The 22957-nt window shown below is 39.7% G+C and overlaps 1 protein-coding gene across 3 annotated transcripts in view; it reads left to right on the top strand.

The window, feature by feature from the left end:
• The window catches only part of LOC119018259 (chromodomain Y-like protein 2), a 47018-nt gene that overhangs the window by 925 nt on the left and 23136 nt on the right, over positions 1-22957 (top strand). Inside the window, exon 1 of one of the 3 annotated variants that reach the window (XM_037095779.1) lies at positions 11623-12528. The exons of the other annotated variants lie outside the window; for them this stretch is intronic. Coding sequence (XP_036951674.1) covers positions 12505-12528 — 24 coding nt within the window. The 5' untranslated portion in view covers positions 11623-12504. Of the gene's footprint in view, positions 1-11622; positions 12529-22957 lie in introns of those variants that run through there. 3 annotated transcript variants of the gene reach the window in all.

Raw genomic sequence — 22957 nt, 5'->3', positions numbered from 1 at the left:
GACAGGAGCAGAATCTGAACAGCCTGTAGGAGCGCTGTTTTACCAGTGGGTGGGCTGCAGAGACCATGCAGGAATCGGCTTGCTTTCCTCATTCTGGGAGTTGGCAGGCTCAGGGAGGACCAGTTTATATATGTAGAGACCAGAGAAAACGTTACTTCAGTCCCAGGTGCATACCAAGCACAGGTTTTGACCAAACAGAGAACAGAGAGAAGTCACACCACTGAATGTTTTTTTGCTTGTTCTAGAATTTCCTCTGTACTGGTTCCTCACTGTGTGAGCCTGACGAATGAACTCATTGAGGCCATAAGACAATGCATGCTCAGGGTACTATCTAGATAAGAAACTGTTTTATAGCATGCTAAACAGAACACGGCAAAGAAAAGGAATATTTTGGTAATTGTGCTTTTTTACCTGCAGATAATGTGCATTGCAGAGTTTTTTTTATCTGCAAACTTGTTAGATTATGTTGTTATTTTCAGCTGTAAGTAACATAGAAAAACACAGCTGTCCGACCTTTCTGATGTTTCTGCTGTGCTGCGACATCCTGGACTAACTCCTAGTTTTGAGTTAGATGCAGCTGTCCTTTTCATCAGTCTGTGGCCTTACAGGTCAATTAGGCTTCCAAACTGACGGTAGTGAAAGCATTCATATTAATGATGCATTCATCAGGTAAATATCGATATTCAACATTCAGGGCTTTTGATTTTTTTTTTTTTTTTTGTTAAAAGATAAAGATAAAAAGGTGTGTTTTCTATGTCTACAACAGCATATAATGTAAGTATTGAAACAGCTTCAAATATTCAGTCTTGATATTATCAATGGTGCAACACTATAATGAGGTGTGTAAGCATCAAACGTGAACTTCAGATGACTGAGATTTATGCACTAATTGTATGTAAGCTAGCGTGTGATGCAGTGGTTTTCAACCTGGAATTTATTGCAAACACACATTTTGATTATTGTGAAATAATAAAACATTTGCAACTAGATTTTGACACAAATTTTGGACATAATGTAGATCCCAACCAATAGTTATTTCAGGAGATATTATGCTTTTAGGGTGCATATTACCAAACAAATGTGCTACTACCAACAATCAAATCAACGTAAATCACACGCGGAACCAGAAGCTGCTTGGATTGGATCCTGACAGACCCGTTGGCCAGGTAGTAATCACGCCTTCGCACATCAGATGTTCATGATGTGCTATATCTGTCTGAAGAGGATGTTTGTGTGGTCTGCAGGGAATGTGTTGATGAAGGCTATTTTTTTCCGCGTCAGCAGCAGAGATGAGTCAGATTGGGTCTAGGAATACATGATACTGAATGTATTATTAATAAATGCCAGTATTTCTTTTACATTAATTATGCACTTAGTTTTTGCTGACCTACAGCTTTGCCAGGCGTTCACACACAAAATACTGCCCTCGCTTGTTTTAAGGGGTGATTAAAGCTTTAATGGTAAGTGAGGCTCCAACAGCCATTTAATGCATTTGTGTCTCTTTCATGAGTTTGGTTATTCTAGCTTCTGATTCAGATTTACAGTATCCTTTACGGTAATTTCCATAGGTAGTTTATAATTCATTTTTTAATAATTCTGGTTTTTTTTTGAGAAATGTTTTCCTGATATGTGGCTTCGGCAAAAATCAAGTGTCAAGCAACAGAAGGAGCTGAATTAAAAGCAAAATGTGACAGCAGTATATTGCAGCAATTACTCAGTCACTTGAAGATCTCAGTAAACAAACGTGCATAATTCAGTAAAATATCACACCCAAAAACCAATATTGATTCACATCTCTGCACTCACAACTTAATCACGGTTATTAAAATGTCAAACTAATTCATACTCCCTCAGCGACACACAAATGTTCCCACAGCCAATTTCAGAGGATGTAAATGTTTTTCTGCACAGCTCCATTCACCATCAGAAGGTAATTCCATCTACTCTTCAGGCCGCTTGTCCAATCTTGGAGAGGTGCGCTCATGTGTTAGCTGTTAGCATGACTAACGTTAGCAGGAGCAAACGTTAGCTCCATAGTGTTAATTCAAATATTTCTTTAGAAAGAAGAGAGGCGTTGCTATAGCTACTGCATAATATCTTATGATCTCGACGTTGATGACTCAAAATATTACCCTATCAATGTGAAGAGTAAGGCTTTCTATTATTTTCTCTATCATAACTAGGGGTGCAAAATATAACATGTTCATTAAAAAAAATGACAATAATGAGTTCAAAAAATAACGTACGTGAATCATGCTCTATGATGGCCTTTCATCAACAGCTTTGGAAACATGACCGAGGCAGATGACCAAATGCTGCTGAGCATAGGCCTTCTGAATGCTATAGTCCCACTCCAGCCAGTTTATAACTGTTAGCATTCTTTCTCAAACCAAGAATTGGATGTGGTTCATTCTTGAATGAATCGACACCATACCTACAGTACGACGTGGCTTCTATGTCAGTGCATGCACTACGCCATAACCTGCTGTGCCTGATGTGGATTTATGAACGGTGGTTTGCCCCTAAAAAGAGCAGCAACGTAGACACGCCAGTGCATGTGTGTAAATGCTCACTACGTCATGGGTCACTTGCGTAGTATACACCGTCCGCTCCACATAGGGTCTATGTGCAACTATAAATCAGCCTTTATTATAAGACTTGCAGCCAGGCTTGGTGATGATTTAGAAGTCCCAGATTCTACTGTAATCTGTTCCATCTGAGCAACAGCACAAAAGTATTCAGACTTAAAATATCACCTCCTGTCAAAGTTTGAAATGTCCATTTATTCATTAATTCACCCATCTAACAAAATGCATTTGCACTGAAATATTAGAGTGGTATGTGCAATTGATTTTGATTCATTAATCGCAAAGCTTCTAATTAATTAGATTCAATTTGTAATCGCCTGACAGTCCTAAATATTGAATTTCTGTAAACTGGAAAGTGTAGCATTGGCTTTGCTGATCTGTCCTTGATTTCACTAAATCCTGCTTCTGTTCCTTGTTCTTCAATGCTGCATCACACTCCAGCACAGTCTCCTCAGCTGCCCTCCACAGCAGCAGGTGAGATGTCATCGTGTAATTTGTGGCAACACAGACACGATCATAATCATCATCTTTGTTGTTGCCTTCACCCAGAGTAGCGAGCACCTGCTAGCTGTGAGTGCAGTTAATACAGTTTGTCAGAATCGCTGCAATAGACTGAATAGATGAAATTCCAGTAGCACATAATAACTGTCCTTTTTGTTCTTGTGGCTTGCTTCAGAGAAAGTTCAATGAAAAAAACCGATTACAAGTGCCCTGTAATTGTGTGTGTTGTCCCCGAGAGGTGTGCTGATTCTCATAGCAACAGTACTATGCTGCACTGTTGTTTTCACATAGTGGTCATATTCAGAACTGCAGATCATGTGATGCCAACAAATGTCAGTGTTATAGTCAACCCAGAACACTACAAAGAGGTGTAGTTGTTATATCCCCTAGCTTTGGAAATACTACATACAGCTACAGACAACAGATGCTGCAAAAACTGAATTTGCCAGAGTCACATGATCCGCAAGATGACCTAAAAATACCAATCAGGGTTGCCTAAGTAATTATTGTGGCACTTGGGAACAGTGCAAGATAATACAGTGATTTATTTTTAAATATTCTGTTTAATTAGGAAGCCCTAATTGGAGGGAAAACAGTCAATAATGCAAACTAGATGAGTACACTCAATAGAACGCAGGTCTCCACCAGGTGTGTGTGTCGCAGTGCAGGTCAGTCTGTGTGTCTAGAATGCATGCACAGTGGTGTAAAGGGTGGAGACAATATGTGGGTCCTGAAAACACCAATGATATGAAATGTCCATTTCAATTTGAATATACTAAACTTTCTGCAGGTCAGTTCTCCAAACTGATGTAAGTGTTGATTACTTGCTATCCAAGAGAGAGAAGAAAGAGAGATGAGGAGTCAGCAGTCAACTAAACATATATATATATATATATATATATATATATATATATATATATATATATATATATATATATATATATATATATATATATATATATATAAGGGCATATCACACCATTTCACAAACACACACGCGACCAAACCAAACCCTTCAGGCTTATGCCCAGCAGCAATAATAACAGGTCTGTCCAAAGCTGTTGGGACTTATTCTATTGCTCTCTCTATTTCACAGTGGTACTAAGTATTCTATTTTATAATTCTACCATGTATTTCATGTTTGTACAGCACAGTGAAAGCTGTCAGCCCTGCCTCTAACAAAAGCTAGATAATGGTAGGGTAAGATGATCAATTATGAATGAACTGTGGACAGTGGATGACGTAAACAGCTGTATTCTCTTCCTAACTTATAACTATAAGCTAACATATACCTGTAGAAAGCTGTTCCTTTTTTTTCTTTTAAAACATTTCTAGAATCTATGTGGACATTTAATACACCTTATGTTACTGTTTGGTGGCTAAAGAGGTTGGTTGGTTGGTTGGTTGGTTGGTTTACTGATGGACTGAGCAGCATTACTGCTGATAATGGGATCATAGTGTTAGTGTTTTTCTGCTAGCATGTTGTCTGGTGGTGTTGTTAGGACAATGTGTATGCTCTGTTTCAAAAGTGGGTCAGCTGAAGAAAATTGTTTGTTGGCTATGGTAACATGCTGTCATGCCTGCATGCTGGTAAGCTGCAGTGTTTGTTGGCTGGTTGGTTTTTATGGCTCGAGACTCATGCTGTGCAGTTTAGCAGGCTAGCATGACAGTTAGTTTAGTATGGTAGTTGAAGATGACCGTTTCATGGGAGCAGCATGCTGTTTAGCTTGACATGGTGTTGCCTAGAAGCCACTCTAAAAGCATTTTCCCTGTAGACCACCATCAATCAAAACTTTTCTGTAAAAACATGATCAAATATTACTCTTCTTATCATGTATTATGGAGGTTTTTTGTATTTGTAAAACTTTCCAAAGCCATAAAAAGCGAAAAATCCATGACAACAATGTAAAATTTATGGGCAGAGCTGGAACCATTTTGGGTCGGGCCAGTGTGCGAAACTCTACTAATGCATATTCTGTGGATTCATTAGACTGAATAGGCACCAACTTTGCATTCATAGTTTTTCAACCAAAAAAAAAAATCTATGGTGTTGTTAGCTAGCATGCTGTTAGCTGATGATGGTAACTAGTGATGCTTTGGGGTTGCTGCTAGTGCAGTTGGCCTGTTAGCTCGTAGAGTAGTTGATTTGTACTGTTCTCATGTAAATACCTTTTAGTTTATTTAGTCTATTTTATTCTATCTTGTTTTTTTTGTCTGAGTACTGTTGTACTATATACTTAAGGTGCTGACTTGTTTGTATTGTGTTACAACTACTCCACGTGCCTTAAATTGCACCTTGGGGACAAATAAAGTATTTTGAATTTAATTGAATTGAGTTTATAGGGTTCCCAGCTGATGACCCTGAAGAATTGCAAGCAATCTGGTAATCACACAACTTCATATTGAAACCATGTTGGTGAGACAGGTCAATGGACATAATCCAGGAATGGTTTCTCATAGGAGGGGTTGCCACCTAGTGGCCTAGACTATGGGGGCTAGAAGAGCAGTATAGGATGACAATAGGCTATGGCCCTCAAATGAAACTGCCTATACAAGCTAATGGAGTTTAGGATGAGCAGATACAATGTCAGTGTACAGACCCTATTCACATGGCTGCCATTGTCCTCTGACATCGCTTCAGGGTGGGAAGCTCAAACACTGTAGTGCTGTGTTCCAGATAGCAAGTCCTTTAAACAAGAAAAAATCTGGCAAATCATTTTCATTTCACTGCATCCTGACTGATCAGCAACTGGAGAGACAACGTATAGTGAAAATCAGTAAATAAGGTAAATAATATATAATCCATCAGACAACATTTAGGCTAACATTAGCATTTTACCACTTCCTGGCTGCTGTTACTGTTTGATAGTATAAAATGATATAACAGGAAAGGTGTAAATAAATTCTAAAAATATCAAAGCACACTTTAGACATATTTATTCAAGCCTGAAAATAAAACATACTGGGTGTAATCAAAACAGGAATGTAAAGGTAGTTGTTGAATGGTAAATGGTTATCAAATACATTTTTTTTTTGTAAACTTGGAATATTCCCCACTGTCCCTCCAGATTTATACAATCCATCATCTTTTCATTTACTGATCAATCAAGAAGCAGTAAAATGATAGCAACTTGTTGGATTCCCTGTGTTTATGTGACATGCAACCTGGAACAAAGCCACATAACATTATCCCAGCATTGAAGTGTCTCACCCTGAATGTGACATCTGGTCTGGTTTTTGCATTTTGCTTGGGTGAGTGCAGGATTTAGAGGCAATTTAAAGGTACTTTTATAGTAAGTGAATGGTGTTGCCTGTCAGAGGGCTGTACTTTAATGATGGTACAGTCTGGTACCCACCACAGAACCTAATAATAGGTTAAAAACAGAAATAATGGGCTTCCTTTTTGCGATGCAAAATCAACCTTTGCCACATTTTACTTTAAATTGATAACAATATGGTGTTGGCTGGGATTTTTATAATAGAATGACATTTGTTAACTGCAGAGAATGTTAGTGTTAAGTTTTAATTCAATTTGAAGTTACTTAAAGAAGTGAAAGAACATCTTCTGTAATCTTTATCATCTGAATTCAAATGTTAATTGACAGAACTGTTGTCACTTGAGAGAAACATTTGTTAAATTGGCTTTTGATCAGTGCATCACATAAAGTCAGTTCTTGCCAACTTTCAGTGTTGCTTATGGTTGGACTGGAGGCTAACTTTGCCAGGATAATTGATAGAATCAACCACCACTGTGGTTGTGATTGACAGCAGTCTGAAAGTGCAGTGCAAGACATCTTCTCTTCCATAATCATACTTGAGGAGTTTTTCACCATTCACATATGCAACAGTATTTCATGGGGACTGCGGTGTGTTTAAGGGTCCAGCGGGTATGAAACCTGACATAAACGGGAAAAATAAAAGGGAGGTTAGAAGCAGCATTTGAATGAGTTTACAGAAGTTACATGAAGAAACTGTGTTTCTCTGTAGAAACGCGCAGTTGAACACTTGCACGACTGGTCTTATGTGATTATAGGGCAGTGATGATAAAATCAACATTACATGCAAACAGGCTACACAGACACACCCAAGAATTAAATTTATATAACTGGACGGTTTGCAAAGTAAAGACAGAGGATGTTCTACCCTACCTGGAAAGAATGGTTAGCAATCAGGGAGGTAAACCATAGGAGTCCAGATGTTCTCCTCACCAACTATGGTGGCAAAAAGATTTGATGGAAGAGAACATAGGGGAGACAAGCAGCTATAGCAGTGTTAAGCGATGCAAGGAGCACAGAGCATGCAATGTGGGCTCTTTGAGGCCTGAATGGGGGTAAGTCGGACTGAGTTATTTAGAGGGATGGTTCCAAGACAGCAATTTTAGCATTTAGAAGCACTGAGTGTGTTTCTGTCTTAATCTTAATCACATCGTGTTATCCTTACTGAATATTAACCTTGACGAGGTAACTTTCTTCAGTACAGGAGCTTGCATTTGTTATGCCTTTGCTTGTTTTTCTGTAATGAGTAGGATATTTCAAAGACTCCTCAAAAGATTTCTATTAGATTTGCTGAAAAATTAACAATGGGCCATGGAATAACAAGTTATTAAGTGTTGTTGCAGCTAGCGCTGCCCTGTGGTTATTCATGAAGCACTTCATATTTCGGCTGAAAATTCTTTAATCACAAGGTTATTTGGTCCATATTTGGATAGCCTCCCCCAAATTTTGTAAATCATTTTGGTACATTCAAGGGCACTCCAATGTTTGTTTGCTTCAGGCATGAATGCATTCTCTTCGGAAAAGAAACAGCAGACAATTCTCTCGATAATTAAAATGTGGAAGAGGGTTTGTCACATCGCCACATGCTCTTGTGCCAGAATGCCAACCCCAATACCAAAATCCCAAAACTGGTTGGTTATGTCACAGGGCAAGTCCTTCTGCAGCCAATAATCATTATGACTGAATCACTGTACATTTGACTCATTTAAAAATGAAAACTAAAACTAATTCTCTCTTTATAATCAGAAAGTTAAATTGGATTTGTAAAAATAAGCTCTAAATGGAGCCTTTCTCATACTACAGTGCTGCAGCTCTGTATTCCCCCTCCATTTGAAACACTCTGTTTTTGCTCTTTTCTCTTTAAGGCCCCCCCGCTCCCAAATACCCAGTTTACTTTGATTGGTCAGCTCACACATGCCTGACCCAGGACTGCTAACAACAATGGAGCAGCTGTGTTAAATCAATTCTTACATGCCACTAGGCATAAATCACGCAAATGTGTGACATGGTGACATAGTGTGATATCACAGAGTCATGGAGAGTCGCGACTACTGGCATGATTAGCAGTGTGTTCTTTTTCATACACAAGAACATATAAAATACACTGATGTAATGGAAAAAATGTAAAAGCATCACAGATACCTCTTAAAATCGCAATGATGACAAAGTTAACTGTTAAGGTATTTGCTACTGTTGCAACAACTGAAGATATGGGATATTAAAGCCACATTTTTAAAGCAACATTATGTTGAAATTTGGTGCACCCCAGTTTCTGAGTGAAGCACCACTGCAGTATATATAAATCCCAGGTCTGTAACGACTTGTCAGACTGGTGCTGAATACAAACAAATCTTAAGAGATCACGACAATGTTATAAACCTGTAAGTAAAAATGTGTGTAACTGAAGTTATACAGTGCAGAAACAAGTGATGGGGGGAGGGGGTTGGAGTGGCTGAGACAGAGACACCATTCACCCTGTTACAAGACTCTGTATCACAATGATTTTGAAGCTGTTATTTTAATGTAAAAAGCGAGAAAATGTTGCCTTCACTGTACCGTTACTGGGCTGATCAGCTGCAAAACAACAGTTTAGTCTAAATCCCACCGGCTACAACATATTCAAGAATAAAGACAGAGGAAATAACATCTCTGTGACTTTAGGACAAGAAAGCATTCATTTCCCCTTTTTCACAGAAGACTGTACCTGCACTGTTTGAGATATGGTGCAGCGCTGCCAGCAGCAGATACTGGTGTCACTGAGAGACGCACACCAAAATGCAGTGTGAAACATGATCCGCAGAACTTAGATCCAGACTGTAGGGTTCCTTTTATGATAAATATTTTATTTTTCCCAATAGGGAAAGTCTACAGCAAACTGCCTCCTGACCAAACACTTCCTGTTTTGCCATTTCCTCATCCTTCTCACATATTGGCAGTTTAAGCTGAATTTCATTTACAAAAACAGGAAAAAGGCAGTGTGTCCTCTGTATTAAAAACACAACAGTTATCATTTTAAATAGCCTGAAACAGCATGATCTCGCCTGCTGCAGCTGTTTTTTAAAAAACACTTTTGAGTTTTGTCAGCATGACTCCATTAAGGAAAGTCCTATGATCCCTTTTCCTCCCATTCAACATCATTTCCCTCTTTAGCTTAATAAAACATAGCTCCACAGTGGCTTTCAAAGAATGACTACATGGAGTGCACTGTAACAGATGCCTCAGCAGCCACAATAAATCGTGTCACAGGATCCCAGGAAAGCTTTTTAGGTTCACACACGTTTCGGCTGCTATATTTGTGAGGAGCTTGAGTCACATAATGCATTCCCTATTTCTAACCTTAACCCTAACTTTAACCTGACAGTTTTGTTAATCGACTTGTACAATATATACTGTATATTCTTCAGTCTAAAAGAATCGGGTAAACTCTGTGATACAATAAAATATAGGTTAATGTTGATGGATAAGTTGTGCATCCTGAAGTGGGCGATCGTCATGACATTCCGCGGAAGCAGGCAGTTATCTTTCAGCATCACAGACGAGGCCACACATTTCTTGGTGGTAGTGTTGGTATATTTTAACACGTCATTGGGTTCAGTAAGTCCACCAACTTCCTGAGTTACATAAAATGAACCTTGAACTTCTAACATTTTTGAAAATGGAACTTGTGATAACATCTGTTAATATGCTGACAACGATTCTGTATTTCAAATCGCTCCAACCTCCATGCACAATTCACATGCATATTAATGGAGGCATATTACGCTCATCCTCAGGTTTCATAATTTTTTGGGGAGGTTATTACTTGAATAGGTTTACATGCTTTAATGCTCAAACATCACATCAGTTTTCTCATACTGTTTGGTGCTGCAGCTCTGTATTCCCCCTCTGTCTGAAATGCTGTGTTTTAGCTCCTGTCTCCTCAAGGTTCCCCTCCTGAGTACCCAGTCTGCTCTTACTGGTCAGCTCACGAATGTCTGAGCCAACACTACTAACAACAGAACAGCTGCGTTAAATCTTTTTTTTTTTTGTGCGAAACTAACAGCTAAGCATAAATTATGCAAATGTGTGACATGGTGACGTAGTGCAATGTCACCTAGTGACAGAATTAAAGCTGGGAACACTGACGAGGCGTTTCAGGTGCAGTGTTTTTTGTGGAAGAGAGGAGCTATGGTTGGTGAGACCGTTTTTACTTTCAGGATGTTTTTCATATACAAGAACATATTCAAAACACCGATGGAATGGAACAAAACAAAAAAAGCATAATAGGTGTCCTTTAAATGATGTGCAAAATAAAGCAGCACTTTACAGCCTGCTGTACTATCAGCATGGCCTGTTCAGTCTCTTCAACAAAAATGCGGTGCTCAATTTTCTTCAGCAAATGTTTCTGAAAGTGATGGCATTTTGTCTATTGAAACAGCATGGTGAGATATTTTTAAGCTGTATCACACACACAGGAACAGTTATGCTCCAAATATAGTGTGGCCTGGAGAACTGTTGCACATCATCTGCACTGAGCTCCTTCCTCCAGACCCTGGTATCAATAGTGTGAAACAGGCCAAATTTGTTTAGGAACACATGCTCCTAAACAACATTGAATATGAGAATACTGTGCTATGTTGCAAAGTTTCTCAGAAGTGTGTTTTACAGCTACAGTTTCTGTTTAAATGTAAATGAAAGGTGGTGACTAAAGGTTCCTTAGTATAATATGTTGATAGAAAGAATATTGAGGTTAATTATCAATGACTTTCCACACTTTCACTCGATCTTTGTCGATTGTTGTTCCATTATTGTGGATGGTATAAGAAACACTGAATATTGGTATGATAAACTTAAAGGCATCACCAGTAGGAACTAAATGGAGAACACTAAAGGAAAAAGACAAAGACTTAACCATCCTTTGATCTAATGATCTAAAGCATGGGTGAAAATGAATGGTGGGTCAAGGGAAGGTAAACACAGGTGTTACTGTTGACATTAGTAACCTCGGTTTACCTACGACTACTACTGCACAGTGTCACTAACAAACACAAAAAAATATAATTAGGGAACCTAAATAGTTAAATAGCCTTAAACCTCACAAAAGATTATACAGCAAAAATGTTGATTTTGTAAAAATCTTTTTAATCTAATAAATATAGATTTCTTTTGTTTTTTGTTTTTTTTAGTTGGACCAAATTGCATCTCAATCAAATCTCCACTTTGGACAGCCCTGATCGAAATGCACAGCATATGCATGTTTATCATGTTACTATATCCTCAGTTTGAGCCGCATCATTTCAAAGTCTCCAGTAATCAATAAGTTATGAGCACATGCTAGATCATGTGGTCCAACAACAACAATAATGATGATAACCAGGCCAGTGGTGTCCTCCCTGAATGAAATCATTTAATTGGCTGCAACAGGGGCGATTGTAAAATGAAAAAAGGTCATTGCATTGTTTACATGCCTGCACATTCTTTAAAATAATAACGATTAACACACTTTAACAAGGCCTATATATTGTCAAATTGATGACAAATTATTGTAAGGCATTGAACTGAACATAAGCACAGCCATGCAACCTCCAGTAAGTCACCATTCATTACAAATAGCTCCGGTTCATTTGCTCTTGGTGCTTCCTAATGTCTCTAAATGAGGGTTAAAATGAGTTAATAAAGTGGACGGGTACAGGTAGAGTTGTTCACACAGGACAGGAGTTAGTCTCTCAGCTGGTGTCTCTGAACACATCCAGCATATCACCTCCCGTTGAGTAGTTGGATTGCTTCAGAGCTCAGAGGAGCAGGGCGCATGCAGACCGTCAGGCTGTGCATTTTTTTTCTTTCTTTCTTTCTCTCTCTCTCTCTGTCTTTTTTTTTTTCTTTCTGTGCCGGGGACTAATTTTCAGTCCTCCACTTGGGTCTGGGTAAACAGCACCGCCCCGATGGTTTGCTTGTTTTAAGTGTGGAGCGATCCATCGCAGAGCGCCGGGCTCGATTGACACTGTCTGCTGATCTGCTACTGCGGATTGCTCAGAATAACAAGGGCTGCTCGCTAATTCCCGTCTATCGGGGCTTTCGCCGAAACACCGAGAGAGTAGGGTCCAAAAAAAGAGCCAACAAGGCAGGCAAGACCGCCGCGCCGCCGGAGTCCGCACCCCAGAATGGCTTCGGGAGACCTTTACGAGGTAGGAGAAGAGCCCGTCCAGGGGAAATGCTCTGTAATATTGACGAATAATGGAATTAGGAAGTAAAGGGGAGGGCGTCGCGTATGTTAAAAAAAAAAAAGAAAAAAAAGCGGCGTACTAAGCCCTTTAACCAGGCGAAACTAACCCCTTCTCGAGCTTTTGCGAAGACGAGGCTGGTGAATGTACGCGTGTACTTTACGTCGCTTCTGGTACACTTTGACAGTAATTCTTCCGCGGCCGTAGTTGAACAGACGAGATGTCACGTACGGGGCTTCAACTCCTCAGGCTGTCGCCGAGTTGAAAGTCGTGGTAAAGTGACAGCGGCGCGGCGCGGAGCGGACGGACACGGTGAATAGCTACAGACAGGAGTGATGGTCCTGAAGGTGCGCGTGCATGCCAGAACATATTCTGTCATCACAGCCCCCCTGTCGCCCCCCCGTAAACAATAAACAAAACAAAAAACCCGCTGTGACTTGTTTGCTACACAGAAGATGAGACGCCGGGTGTGTGTGTTTTTTTTTTTTTTTTTTTTTGTCGAGCCGTGTAAACAGGTCTGCGTGAGCCCTCTCTGTGTGTGTTTGTGTGTATGCGACTGTGTGAATTTGGGGACTCAGTGTGTAAAAGTTGCTCAAATTGGGTGGCACGAAGGTCACACCGCCCTCGTGCGCAACATCACTCGTCGGAACCGGTGCCAGAATTCGCATGATCCCACATCAAGCTGGGCTGAATTAAAGCCACTCGCTGTCATTTACTGGGCTTTTGTTATGGTGACATGGTGTCATATGTTGATGAGCAAATAAGTTTTAAGTACATATTTCTGCTCAGAATTAGTGAGGCATCTTAGTGTTTCACCTCATTGTTTACTCTGTGACATAATCTGAATTTCTATTTTTGGTCCTCCATGCACTCATCTCCCAATATCCCTGACTTATTTTCAGTAGTGTGTATTTCAACCATGCCACATACCGCCCTTGTGCGCAACATCTCTCCTTGGAATCTGTGCCAGTATTCGCATGAAGCCCCTTTTCTACATCAGCTGGACTGAATTAAAGCCGCTGACTGTCATTTGCTGGCTTTTATTGTGGTGAGATGGTGTCATATGAGAGGTGTGGAGGGGCATTCAGTGTCTGGTGACCTCCCAAGGATGAACAAATAAGTTGTTCTCTTGTTAAAAGTACATATTTGTACTTATTAGATGGAAATGTTTGGTTAATTCAGTGTGTCACTCGATTGTTTACTCTGTGACATTTCAATTTCTGTTTTGTTGTTCTGTGAATGTTTTTGGTCCTCCGTGCACCCATCCCTTAATATCCCTGACTTATTTTGAGTAGTGTGTATTTCAGCCATGCCACATGTTTCTCTTTGCGCAACATCACTCTGGAGCTTGTGCCTGAATTCACATGAAGCCCGGTTTGTTCATCAGCTGGACTGAATCAAACCATTTACTGTCATTTACTGGCTCTTGTTATAGTGACATGGTGTTGTATGAGAGGTGTGGAAGGAGATTCAGTGTCTGGTGAGCTCCCAAGGATGAACAGCTAAGTTTTAAGTAAATATTTCTACTCAGAATTAGTCAGAGATGTTTGGATATTTCAGTGTCCCACCTGATTGTTTACTCTGTTACATATCTGAATTTCTATTTTGTTGTGCTGTGAATATTTTTGGTCCTTCATGCACATGTGTATACACACCCATCTCCCAATATCCCTCACTTATGTTTGAGTAGTGTGTCTTCTTAACCATCCATCTGCAAAGAAACTCTGGGATCCTCTCATGAGTGTTCGAGTAGATAACATTATCTGCTGGCAGCATGATGAGTCAAGCAGACATCAGTTGGAAGACAATAGAATGAATTAGTGAGAAACAGTTGGTAATTGCCTTTTAGGCCCAATGACTAATATATTTTTAATTATTGTTCTTTATCCTGGAAACACTTTTAATTTGGAATATCATGACACATTGCTGCCAAAAAAGGGAGCTGTGGATTCCATATTAGTACACACCCCCACCTTCCACCTCCAACCCCAGCCTGCCATATTAATGATTTTGGGCTGTTGTCACTTTTATTTATTTACTTTTTCTGCTGTGAACAATATATTACAACGTGGATTTTAACCTACTTCATTAATAACGTTTCTTTCATTTGGCTAAAACCCTCTGAGCAACAAAACTTAGTTGTTTTAGGCCACGTTCAAGTCATAAGGTTCAGTAGTTACGAGCGTCTGAGTGGGGAAATAACATACACGTCAGCCCGGAGATGAGTGAATGTAGCGTTACATAAATGATTTGAGCAATATTCTGCTTTTGTTTTGCAGTCGGACTACCTGATTGAGCATTCTGTTTCTTCCACACAAACTTTTTTAGGTTTGATATGAAATCTGCCTCATGTGGCAGCCTGCACTAACAGGTTGCCAGTTTATAACAAACAAAACGTGATTTATTTTTTTGCCAGTAGCAATGTGTTGGCAGGCGTCAAGCGTCTGCCGAGTGTTTGGGTTGTTTCCTCTACGATCATGACAACAGCGCCACGGGTGACAGCTCCGCTCAGAGTGGCCAAACTGTGAAGCTGACAAGAGCTCGCTTGTGCTGCACCGCTTCTATTGAAAAAACATTATAAAACACATAATAAACATTTTAATAAGGAGAATGGTGACACATTGTTGGTGTTCATGGCAAGTGACCCGCTCAAGGAATCTTTACATTGTGCCAGCACCAATAAACCAGCTATTAATGTGCTTTGTTTTGTGGTTGGTCAGTTCCTTGTCATTCTGTCGTGTTTAGTTGTGCCTTCTTACGACAGTTTGGGATTGAGTGAAAAAGAATTTAGAAGAAAAGTATCAATAGACTCTTGTATGTTTATTATATTTTGAAGAAAGTTTACACATTTATACGGGGGGATTCACTCATTTCAAATGAACTGGGCCAACCTCGCGAGCTGACAGTAAGCCTGGAAATTTTCAATACGGGACAGACATCTTGACATCACTCATGGGTTCTTAAAAAAAAAAAAAACTATGAAGCCTGGGTTTTGGTCATTAGCTGTCTTTAGAGCTCCAGAGATAGAAAATCCATATTTCGGAAAGAAGGCGGTGGGGGAGTGAGGGTGATGGAGCTCGGGGCTGAAAGGCTGTGGGATGAGCCAGCAGTGACCTCCATGGCTGCATGAGAAAAAAAATCATGGTTCGATACTGAAATGCAGTACTTTCTGGAAAGTGAAAAATAATTCAGTACTTGACCTATAATGAACTATCCAGATTCAACGTTCAGTCTAAAAGAACAACAGGACTGTGCCTCGTGCTCCAGTGGGAGTGTTTCTAAAATACAATGTCACTCTGAACTATTGAACGCTTTATTGACCTTTCAGTGAACAAGGCCATTGTTCTCTTTCTTAGTGGAAACTGGAATTAACAAGTGAGTTGTGTTGAAGGTACAATGACATCAAACCATCTGTAAGTAATGTTTGAAAGCATTATTTTTCAGGGATCAAAAGTCAGTTTTTGTAACAAGGAGTCCTTGCTTAGGAGTGATTTTGATTTTTTTTTTTAATTTTCATTGTGGTGACGTGGCGTGGCTGACCCTGCTGCTAGGTGTGACACATTCTTTCAAAAGCCTTGATTGGTTGTCGAAAAAAGAAAGTCATAAAAATGCAGGCAGGTGGTGGGGGGGGGGGCTAATCATAGGACTATTAATCCAGATACATGGAGGCTTCTGCCATTGCCGTGGTAACCAGCGTCAGTGTTGTGATTTTATATTTATGCAGTTCATTAAAAATTCCAAATAACCCAGTAGTAGTAGTACAGTGCAACATTACTCAGTGTGCATGATATTAATTGTCATTAGTAATTCTTTCTTAGACAAGTAAATTTAAGCTTGATAATTTTGTGCGTGACAGCTCTGATCTAAAGTCGCCAGCACCGTACAGAACCAGTGACGTGTGGCTGTGCGATGGCCAGGCTCGCAACTTAGAAAGCTAGCAAGATGTCAGAGAAGTCAAGTGTTTGCTTCAACTTTGCAACTTTTTAAATTTGCAAAGATGACCCTAAAAAGTTGAGTGCCAGATATGCCAAAGGGAACTTGCTTTTCACAAATCTGCTGCAAGTTTGATTTGTCTTTTGAAAACTGTAGGCAACAGCTTGCTGATCTTGCAATTACTAGACATTTCTTCATGGCTTTTCATATTAGGGATTTTGGTCCTGATCTGAGGTGTCTCTGGCTGCCTCTGAAGCTGCAAATACTAACCTCTCACTTAAGTTTTGAAGGCCCGGAAATGCTGTTTGGCACAGCCGTACCATTTAGTTATAGTGTCATTTTGAATATTAATTTATTAAATGAATAAACATTTATTTGCTTACATGCATTTATAATACTATTAATTATAATTCTTCCTAAATGTAAACAGTTCAAAAGGACAATTCCATCCTGGTGTCGAAGCGCGAACCAAGAGGCTGGCCTTGGAGAATATAGTGCAGCAGATAAATGTCTCATTCCCTGTGGTTGTGCACACCACTGAGGAGTGCGCTGTGTTGCAGTATGAGCGACAGGAGTCGGGGGGGATGTGAGAGCGCAGTAATTGGAAGGTTGCTGATGGAAGCTTGTAATAGACCCAAGTCATCACAGCTGCACTTCCACGTTTTTACAGCTGCCAGATATCAGAAGTGTTGTGATCACTAATATCCCTTCATGATCTGTTTCATTAACTCCTTATCATTCAGTATTTCGAGAATATTTCTCCTATATCTTTGTCTTTCCACCGTTTCCTTCTCTACTTAAGAAACTCTCAGAGTTTTTGAAAGTTTAACTCCCTACTCCAAACAGTTTTTCACAGTAGGAGCTCTCTTAAGATGCTTTGTGAATAACTTTTATCTCTACTGTCTCTACTATCTACTTTTAACTATAAGGGAAGGTTCTGAGAAAAACTCAATTCTAAGGATTTGATTTGAATTTCATCATTAGGAGAAACTCTTTGTAGGAGGAGGATTAATGAATACGGCCCCAGAAGTGTTAACGTGCGGCAGAAATTGCTGTGGAGTTTGATTTTGTTACGTGGGTCAAGTTGCACTAATGATGTAGGAGGAAAATCCCAAAACTGGCAAAATCAACGAGTTCTCCATGTTCACTCCTGTGTCATTTTTTTCCCCTCAGTATGGACCAGATGAAACGAGCAGCACAATTCTTACTTTCAGGTCATTACATTAGATTTGAAACATAATTATGAATATTATATTCCACTATTGTCCCTAGATGTGACACACTTTAGCAAAGAAAGCAGCACAGTCCTTACACACCGCTCAGTGGACACACGCAATGCTTTGTTGCTAGGCAACACAGTAGTTGTTGATAGAGTTACTCTACTCACCTGTTTGGACGAAATTTCGTGAGCTTTGTGCTCTGCCAAATCCTCCTGAAGCCACTGTCGGTTAAATGTTTTTGCTTGACCGCTCTCAGTGCATTTTGTAACCAGTCCACTCAGCCTCTCCGTCCCACTGCACTCCTCAAACTTGTCAAACGCTTTGAGCAGGATGAGGCTTACTTTCTTAAATTAAGTTAAAGTTTATTTTATTTGTAAGGCTCTTTCAAAAACAGCTGCAGCTGACCAAAGTGGTGCACAAAGCCAGAATCTATAAATATGAACAAAAAAAATTCCAAAGAATCAAAGATAAACACAGTGTAAAAGCAGAGACAGCGGGAGCAGATCTGACCCACAAAAGCAGCCTGTAAATGTAAAAGCAAATGTAGAAACAACTGCTGAATTTTCCACCATGAGCCTTTTAGCATTTAGCCTCCTGCAAATACCAGCACACACCTGTTGGTCAGGCAGCTTCTTTGGTGTGTTTGATTCAGGTCACACAGTGTGCTCGACGGGTGGCGCATTAAATCAGTGATTGATTATGGTAGATGCAATCTTTTTTTAACTATGCTGAGGTACAGTGTTGCAAACCAGTGAAGACATGAGACGGATCATCACTTCTCCTCAGGACATGCAGCTCTGCATCAGCAGCTTCGTCTCTGCTGCAGCTGCCGATTTATCACCTTTCTTCTGTTATATTCTCGCCCATTAATCATGCCTTTTCACGTCACTTTTGTTTTTACAAAAACATCTTAACATCTGCTTGATAGATAGAAAACAAAAGCAAGGACATTCATGGTACCCTGATGGAGTATAGTGAGCCCTGTGTTGCAATCAGAAATATGACATTATGACATGAAATGTAAATGTGTGCTCCTAATGACCAATTAGTGGTCGTTGCCTGGGGAACCTTACCTTTGATTATTTTCTAATGATTTAACTTATGCATAAGAGTTTTTTGCATAGTTACTTTATTCCAGGGTCTAGATCCTCTTCATTCATTATGTCCACGTATTAAAAAAAGGACTCTATTTAAAGTTGTTTTTTTTTTTAATTAGGTGTAGATTAAAGTAAAATAATAGCACCATGAAAAATTATAATACCCAGCTAGAGTTGCATAACAGCATATGGATATGCAAATCGGCAGTTTACGTCATCTGCTGACATACAGGCTTTTCAATCATGCTTGAGCAATACTGGGTCATCCCTGATCACAATCAGGTTGACAGCATTATTATAAGCTGCTTGTTCAAATATGCAAATCAATAAACTAGCAGCCCATAAATGTTTCAGCAGCAGTGCATGACACACATTGATGAGACATTAATGAACAGGCCTGAATTGCCACAGAAGTATATGACAGTTAAGGAGAAGATGAAGTTAAAAACGATTTTCCCAAACATGGTTTCTGTCGTTGTAGTATTCATTTTTAAGTTTGTTTTTTATACATTATTTGATGCTACAAAAAGGGGCTGAAGCATCATGATTGACAGCTGAACTCTCTGCATGCTGGCATTTGAGCAAGCATTCGTAAAGCGTGAAATACCTCAATACCTTGGTTTCACTGCCTGATGGCTACTGCTCAAAACTACGACATCACCTGTGCAAGATGGCATCACTCATATCTGGAATTTTTTTGGACTCATTTTTGTACCTTTTGGGGAAAGTGGAGACACTTCATTGACCTTTATATGTGTAATATCAGTGCTCTTAGTGGGGTGGTACTCTTACATTTTAACTCAAAGGTGTATAGTGACTCTTGTTATGTACTGGCACTTGTCACAAGCTGCTGGTACTCTTTTCTACCCTCTTCATATCACACTGGGGGCACGCAGGAGGACAGAGCACACTGCGCTCAGGCATGGTACTTCTAACGCCGGTTTGCATTCTGCAGCAGTCCTTTCAGCATTTGTTTAATTTCTGCATGTGCTGCAAGCGAATCTGGCAAGAAAACACACAGATAATCTATTAAAAATACTGTCACTGCTCTTGCCCTTTTAACTTTTTAACAGTATTGCAGAAAAGGCACAATTCTGCTAATATATGAAAACATAAAATGCTTTACATTACTTAGTCTTGAGGTCATTATAGAGATCAGCTCTGTGTCCTGATAGGAAAAAAGCAAAGGAGCAGAACTGACCAGAGAAATGCGCTTCAGAACAGCCAGGCCGCCTAAGACCACCGAGCTGAAAGCACAGCTGTGACTCTCGGGGCCAGATTTATTGAGAGAAAATGGCTTTGCGTGAATGTGCACTGTGTAGTGTCTGATTAACTAAGACAGCAGTTTATTATGCAGTCAGTTGCTGGAATGATTCTCTGTGAGTGAATGAGAGCTTGTTGGTTTTCAGTTCAGCAGTGAGGTTTCTGTACGATCACCAAGGTCAGAACAGACGTGATAATGTAGGGAGGGGGTGTGGTCTGTGAGGGATGTGTAGACAGGCATGTAATGTACACCATTACGTCACTGATTTGTGTGGTTTACAGGTGAAACAGAGCACACGTCTGACCACACCCAAATATGATGTTAGAGGACATTACACACCTCTCTTGACATCCCTGACAGACAGTTGTAGCCCATGTTGTTCTCACTATGTTTTGGGCTGGAGGATGCTGAGAAGAAATTTGGCAGCTGAGGGCAGGATATGCCCTCCTCCACTCTTCCAGCTCATACTTAATTGTTAAGTGTTACTCTCTGGTGCTTGTGAGCAACTTGGCCCTTCTCTCTTCCTCCTCCACTTTTCTCCTCCTTTTCTTTGCATGTGTCTCTGCTATGCTGTTAAACGGTCTGGTGTGACCTCAGCTGCGATCGTGAGCATTTGAATCTCCGCTCATTTCATGACACCCCTTCAGCTCGCCCATCAAAAGCTCAGATTTCAAAGAGTCTGAGAAAATGATTAGCAGTTGCAACCACATTTCCATTTAAACTGTCAGTTTAAACTTTCCATCCACCCTGCATTTCTGACTTAAGCAACAATAGGCGATGTCAGGTCCCCTCTATTTTCCAATCCAGTAAGTGGGTGAAGAAGCACACAACGCTCCATCTGGTGATTTTTCACACCTGTGTACCTTCAAATGAACATGCAGGCATGTTTAGGAAGTCAAGTACAGTAGTAGAAAATATTGAAAAGTTGAATCAGCTTCAACTGAAAGCTGGATTTCCAGCTGAGGCAATGGTCTTCCATGTTTTGTACAGTGGTAGCGTACTCATGAGTCACTACCAATTATCTCTCCTTTAATAACTGAAGGAGTGAGGCAATTCAAAATGCAAAAAGTTACTGTAATGTATTTAGTTCAAAGTTTTGTAGGGATATAGAATTTTGTTGTGACATTTTTTGATTTGGAAATGCACCCAAATAAGGCAAAAGAAAACGTTTTAGTTTTATTCATGTTACATCAAGTGTCATTGCTGGACTTTTTTCTCTGACTCTCTCTCAAAAGTCAGAGCAACAGGTAACCAAAGGAAACCACAAACAGAAACTGCAAACTGTTTTTGTGGAAAAAACTAGCAGTCAGCCAGGTTAAGCAAATTTGCCTGAAGTTTCCATATCCTGGCACCCAGTTACATTGACTTACCATCAACCAATTTATATGTTAACAACAGAGCATTTTTCTGCCTTTCTACCAAATTAGAATTGAAGTGTGTCCATTGATCCATTATTGTTTTCTGACCAAACCCTTGGTTAGAAAACCCTCAGCTTCTTGTAAAACTATGGAACCCCTGGAGCTAGTAGTAGTGCTGTGCAATATGGACAAAATGTTATATCTTGATAAGCTAATTTAATATCACGATAACGATATATATATCCCTTGGGGTTCTGTTTCTGTATTCGCGTCTGATGTAGCATTACTAGTAACGTTATTTCCGTCCTTGCGGGTAACGTAAAAATGCTAACGCTAAGCAGTAGCGTTGCTGCAGTTACATACGCCTGAATAGATTAGCACACAACAAACTGGGGCAAAACATAGTGCCACCTTTTCTACTCATTCAATCAATTTTGAATTGAGAATCATTTCAAATCAAAAATTGATTCCAAAATGAATCTGACAACCGAAAGTTGAAATCGGATCGAATTCTGAGATTGCCAAAGATTCACACCCCTAAAATTGTTATTATTATTCCTAATAAAATTTGATCCTTCACCTTTAATAAATATCAATAAGTCTAAAAACTATGGGCTACTGATCAAAATAGAATTGGGCACTAGAAAATATATATATATATATATGAACATAAGAGAGAAGAAAATATGGATGTGTCAGAAAACATTATACCTAAACCCCCCTTCACTGATCTATTGTTTTCCCACTTGAACTCACCTCAGCAGGTTTTAAACACTGACATAATATATCATGATGGTTTCAGTTTACACATCCAGCACACATGGAGCGACATTCACATTTATTTTGGAGTTGTGTTTCTACTGAATTTAAGTTCAGTATTCACTCAAACTAATGCTTCAGTTGGTGTTCACTGACTCCCGAGGGAAATATCTGGCTCCTAATCTGCTAAACGCTCAACTGTTTTTACAATCTGGTCACTAACATTGTCTGTCTGTGATATGGTGCTGGGCAGATAGTGTGCAGTCAGTGTATCTGAGGATTTTCACCAAAAACAGCTCCAGGCGGGGGTTAAAAAAACTGTGCTGAGAGAGCAATGAGACTGAACTAAAACGATAACGTTTCTGGCAGTGGGTTCGGCATTATGAGTGACCCATTTCACTTCACAGCTAACCAAACAGGTTTTAAGTCCTAAGTTAAATTCAGACCTTCAAAAGTGAAAGCAAAAATTTAACACAGCCAAAACGTCTATGCCAGCGTGACCATTCTTTGCATTAAAACTGTGTGCGTCAGCAACTCTGGTATTTACACTTGGTCAGCTAAACAGGATGTAGCAACGCAAGATGGAACACACGTTTACACTGAGCACGCAAGAAAAGAAAATTGCTTTTTACTTAAAAAACATTGGTTTTGATGATTAACTAAACCAGAGTTGATTTTGAGGTTCTATGTCTGTTTACCTGTACACACTGATGTAAAGGCTACAGAAGCTGATAAAGTAATGATTTTGAGGTGTATTGAAAC

Source organism: Acanthopagrus latus, chromosome 4, assembly GCF_904848185.1.
Source record: "Acanthopagrus latus isolate v.2019 chromosome 4, fAcaLat1.1, whole genome shotgun sequence".
NCBI lineage: Eukaryota > Metazoa > Chordata > Actinopteri > Spariformes > Sparidae > Acanthopagrus > Acanthopagrus latus.
This window is presented reverse-complemented; position numbering and strand designations above follow the sequence as displayed.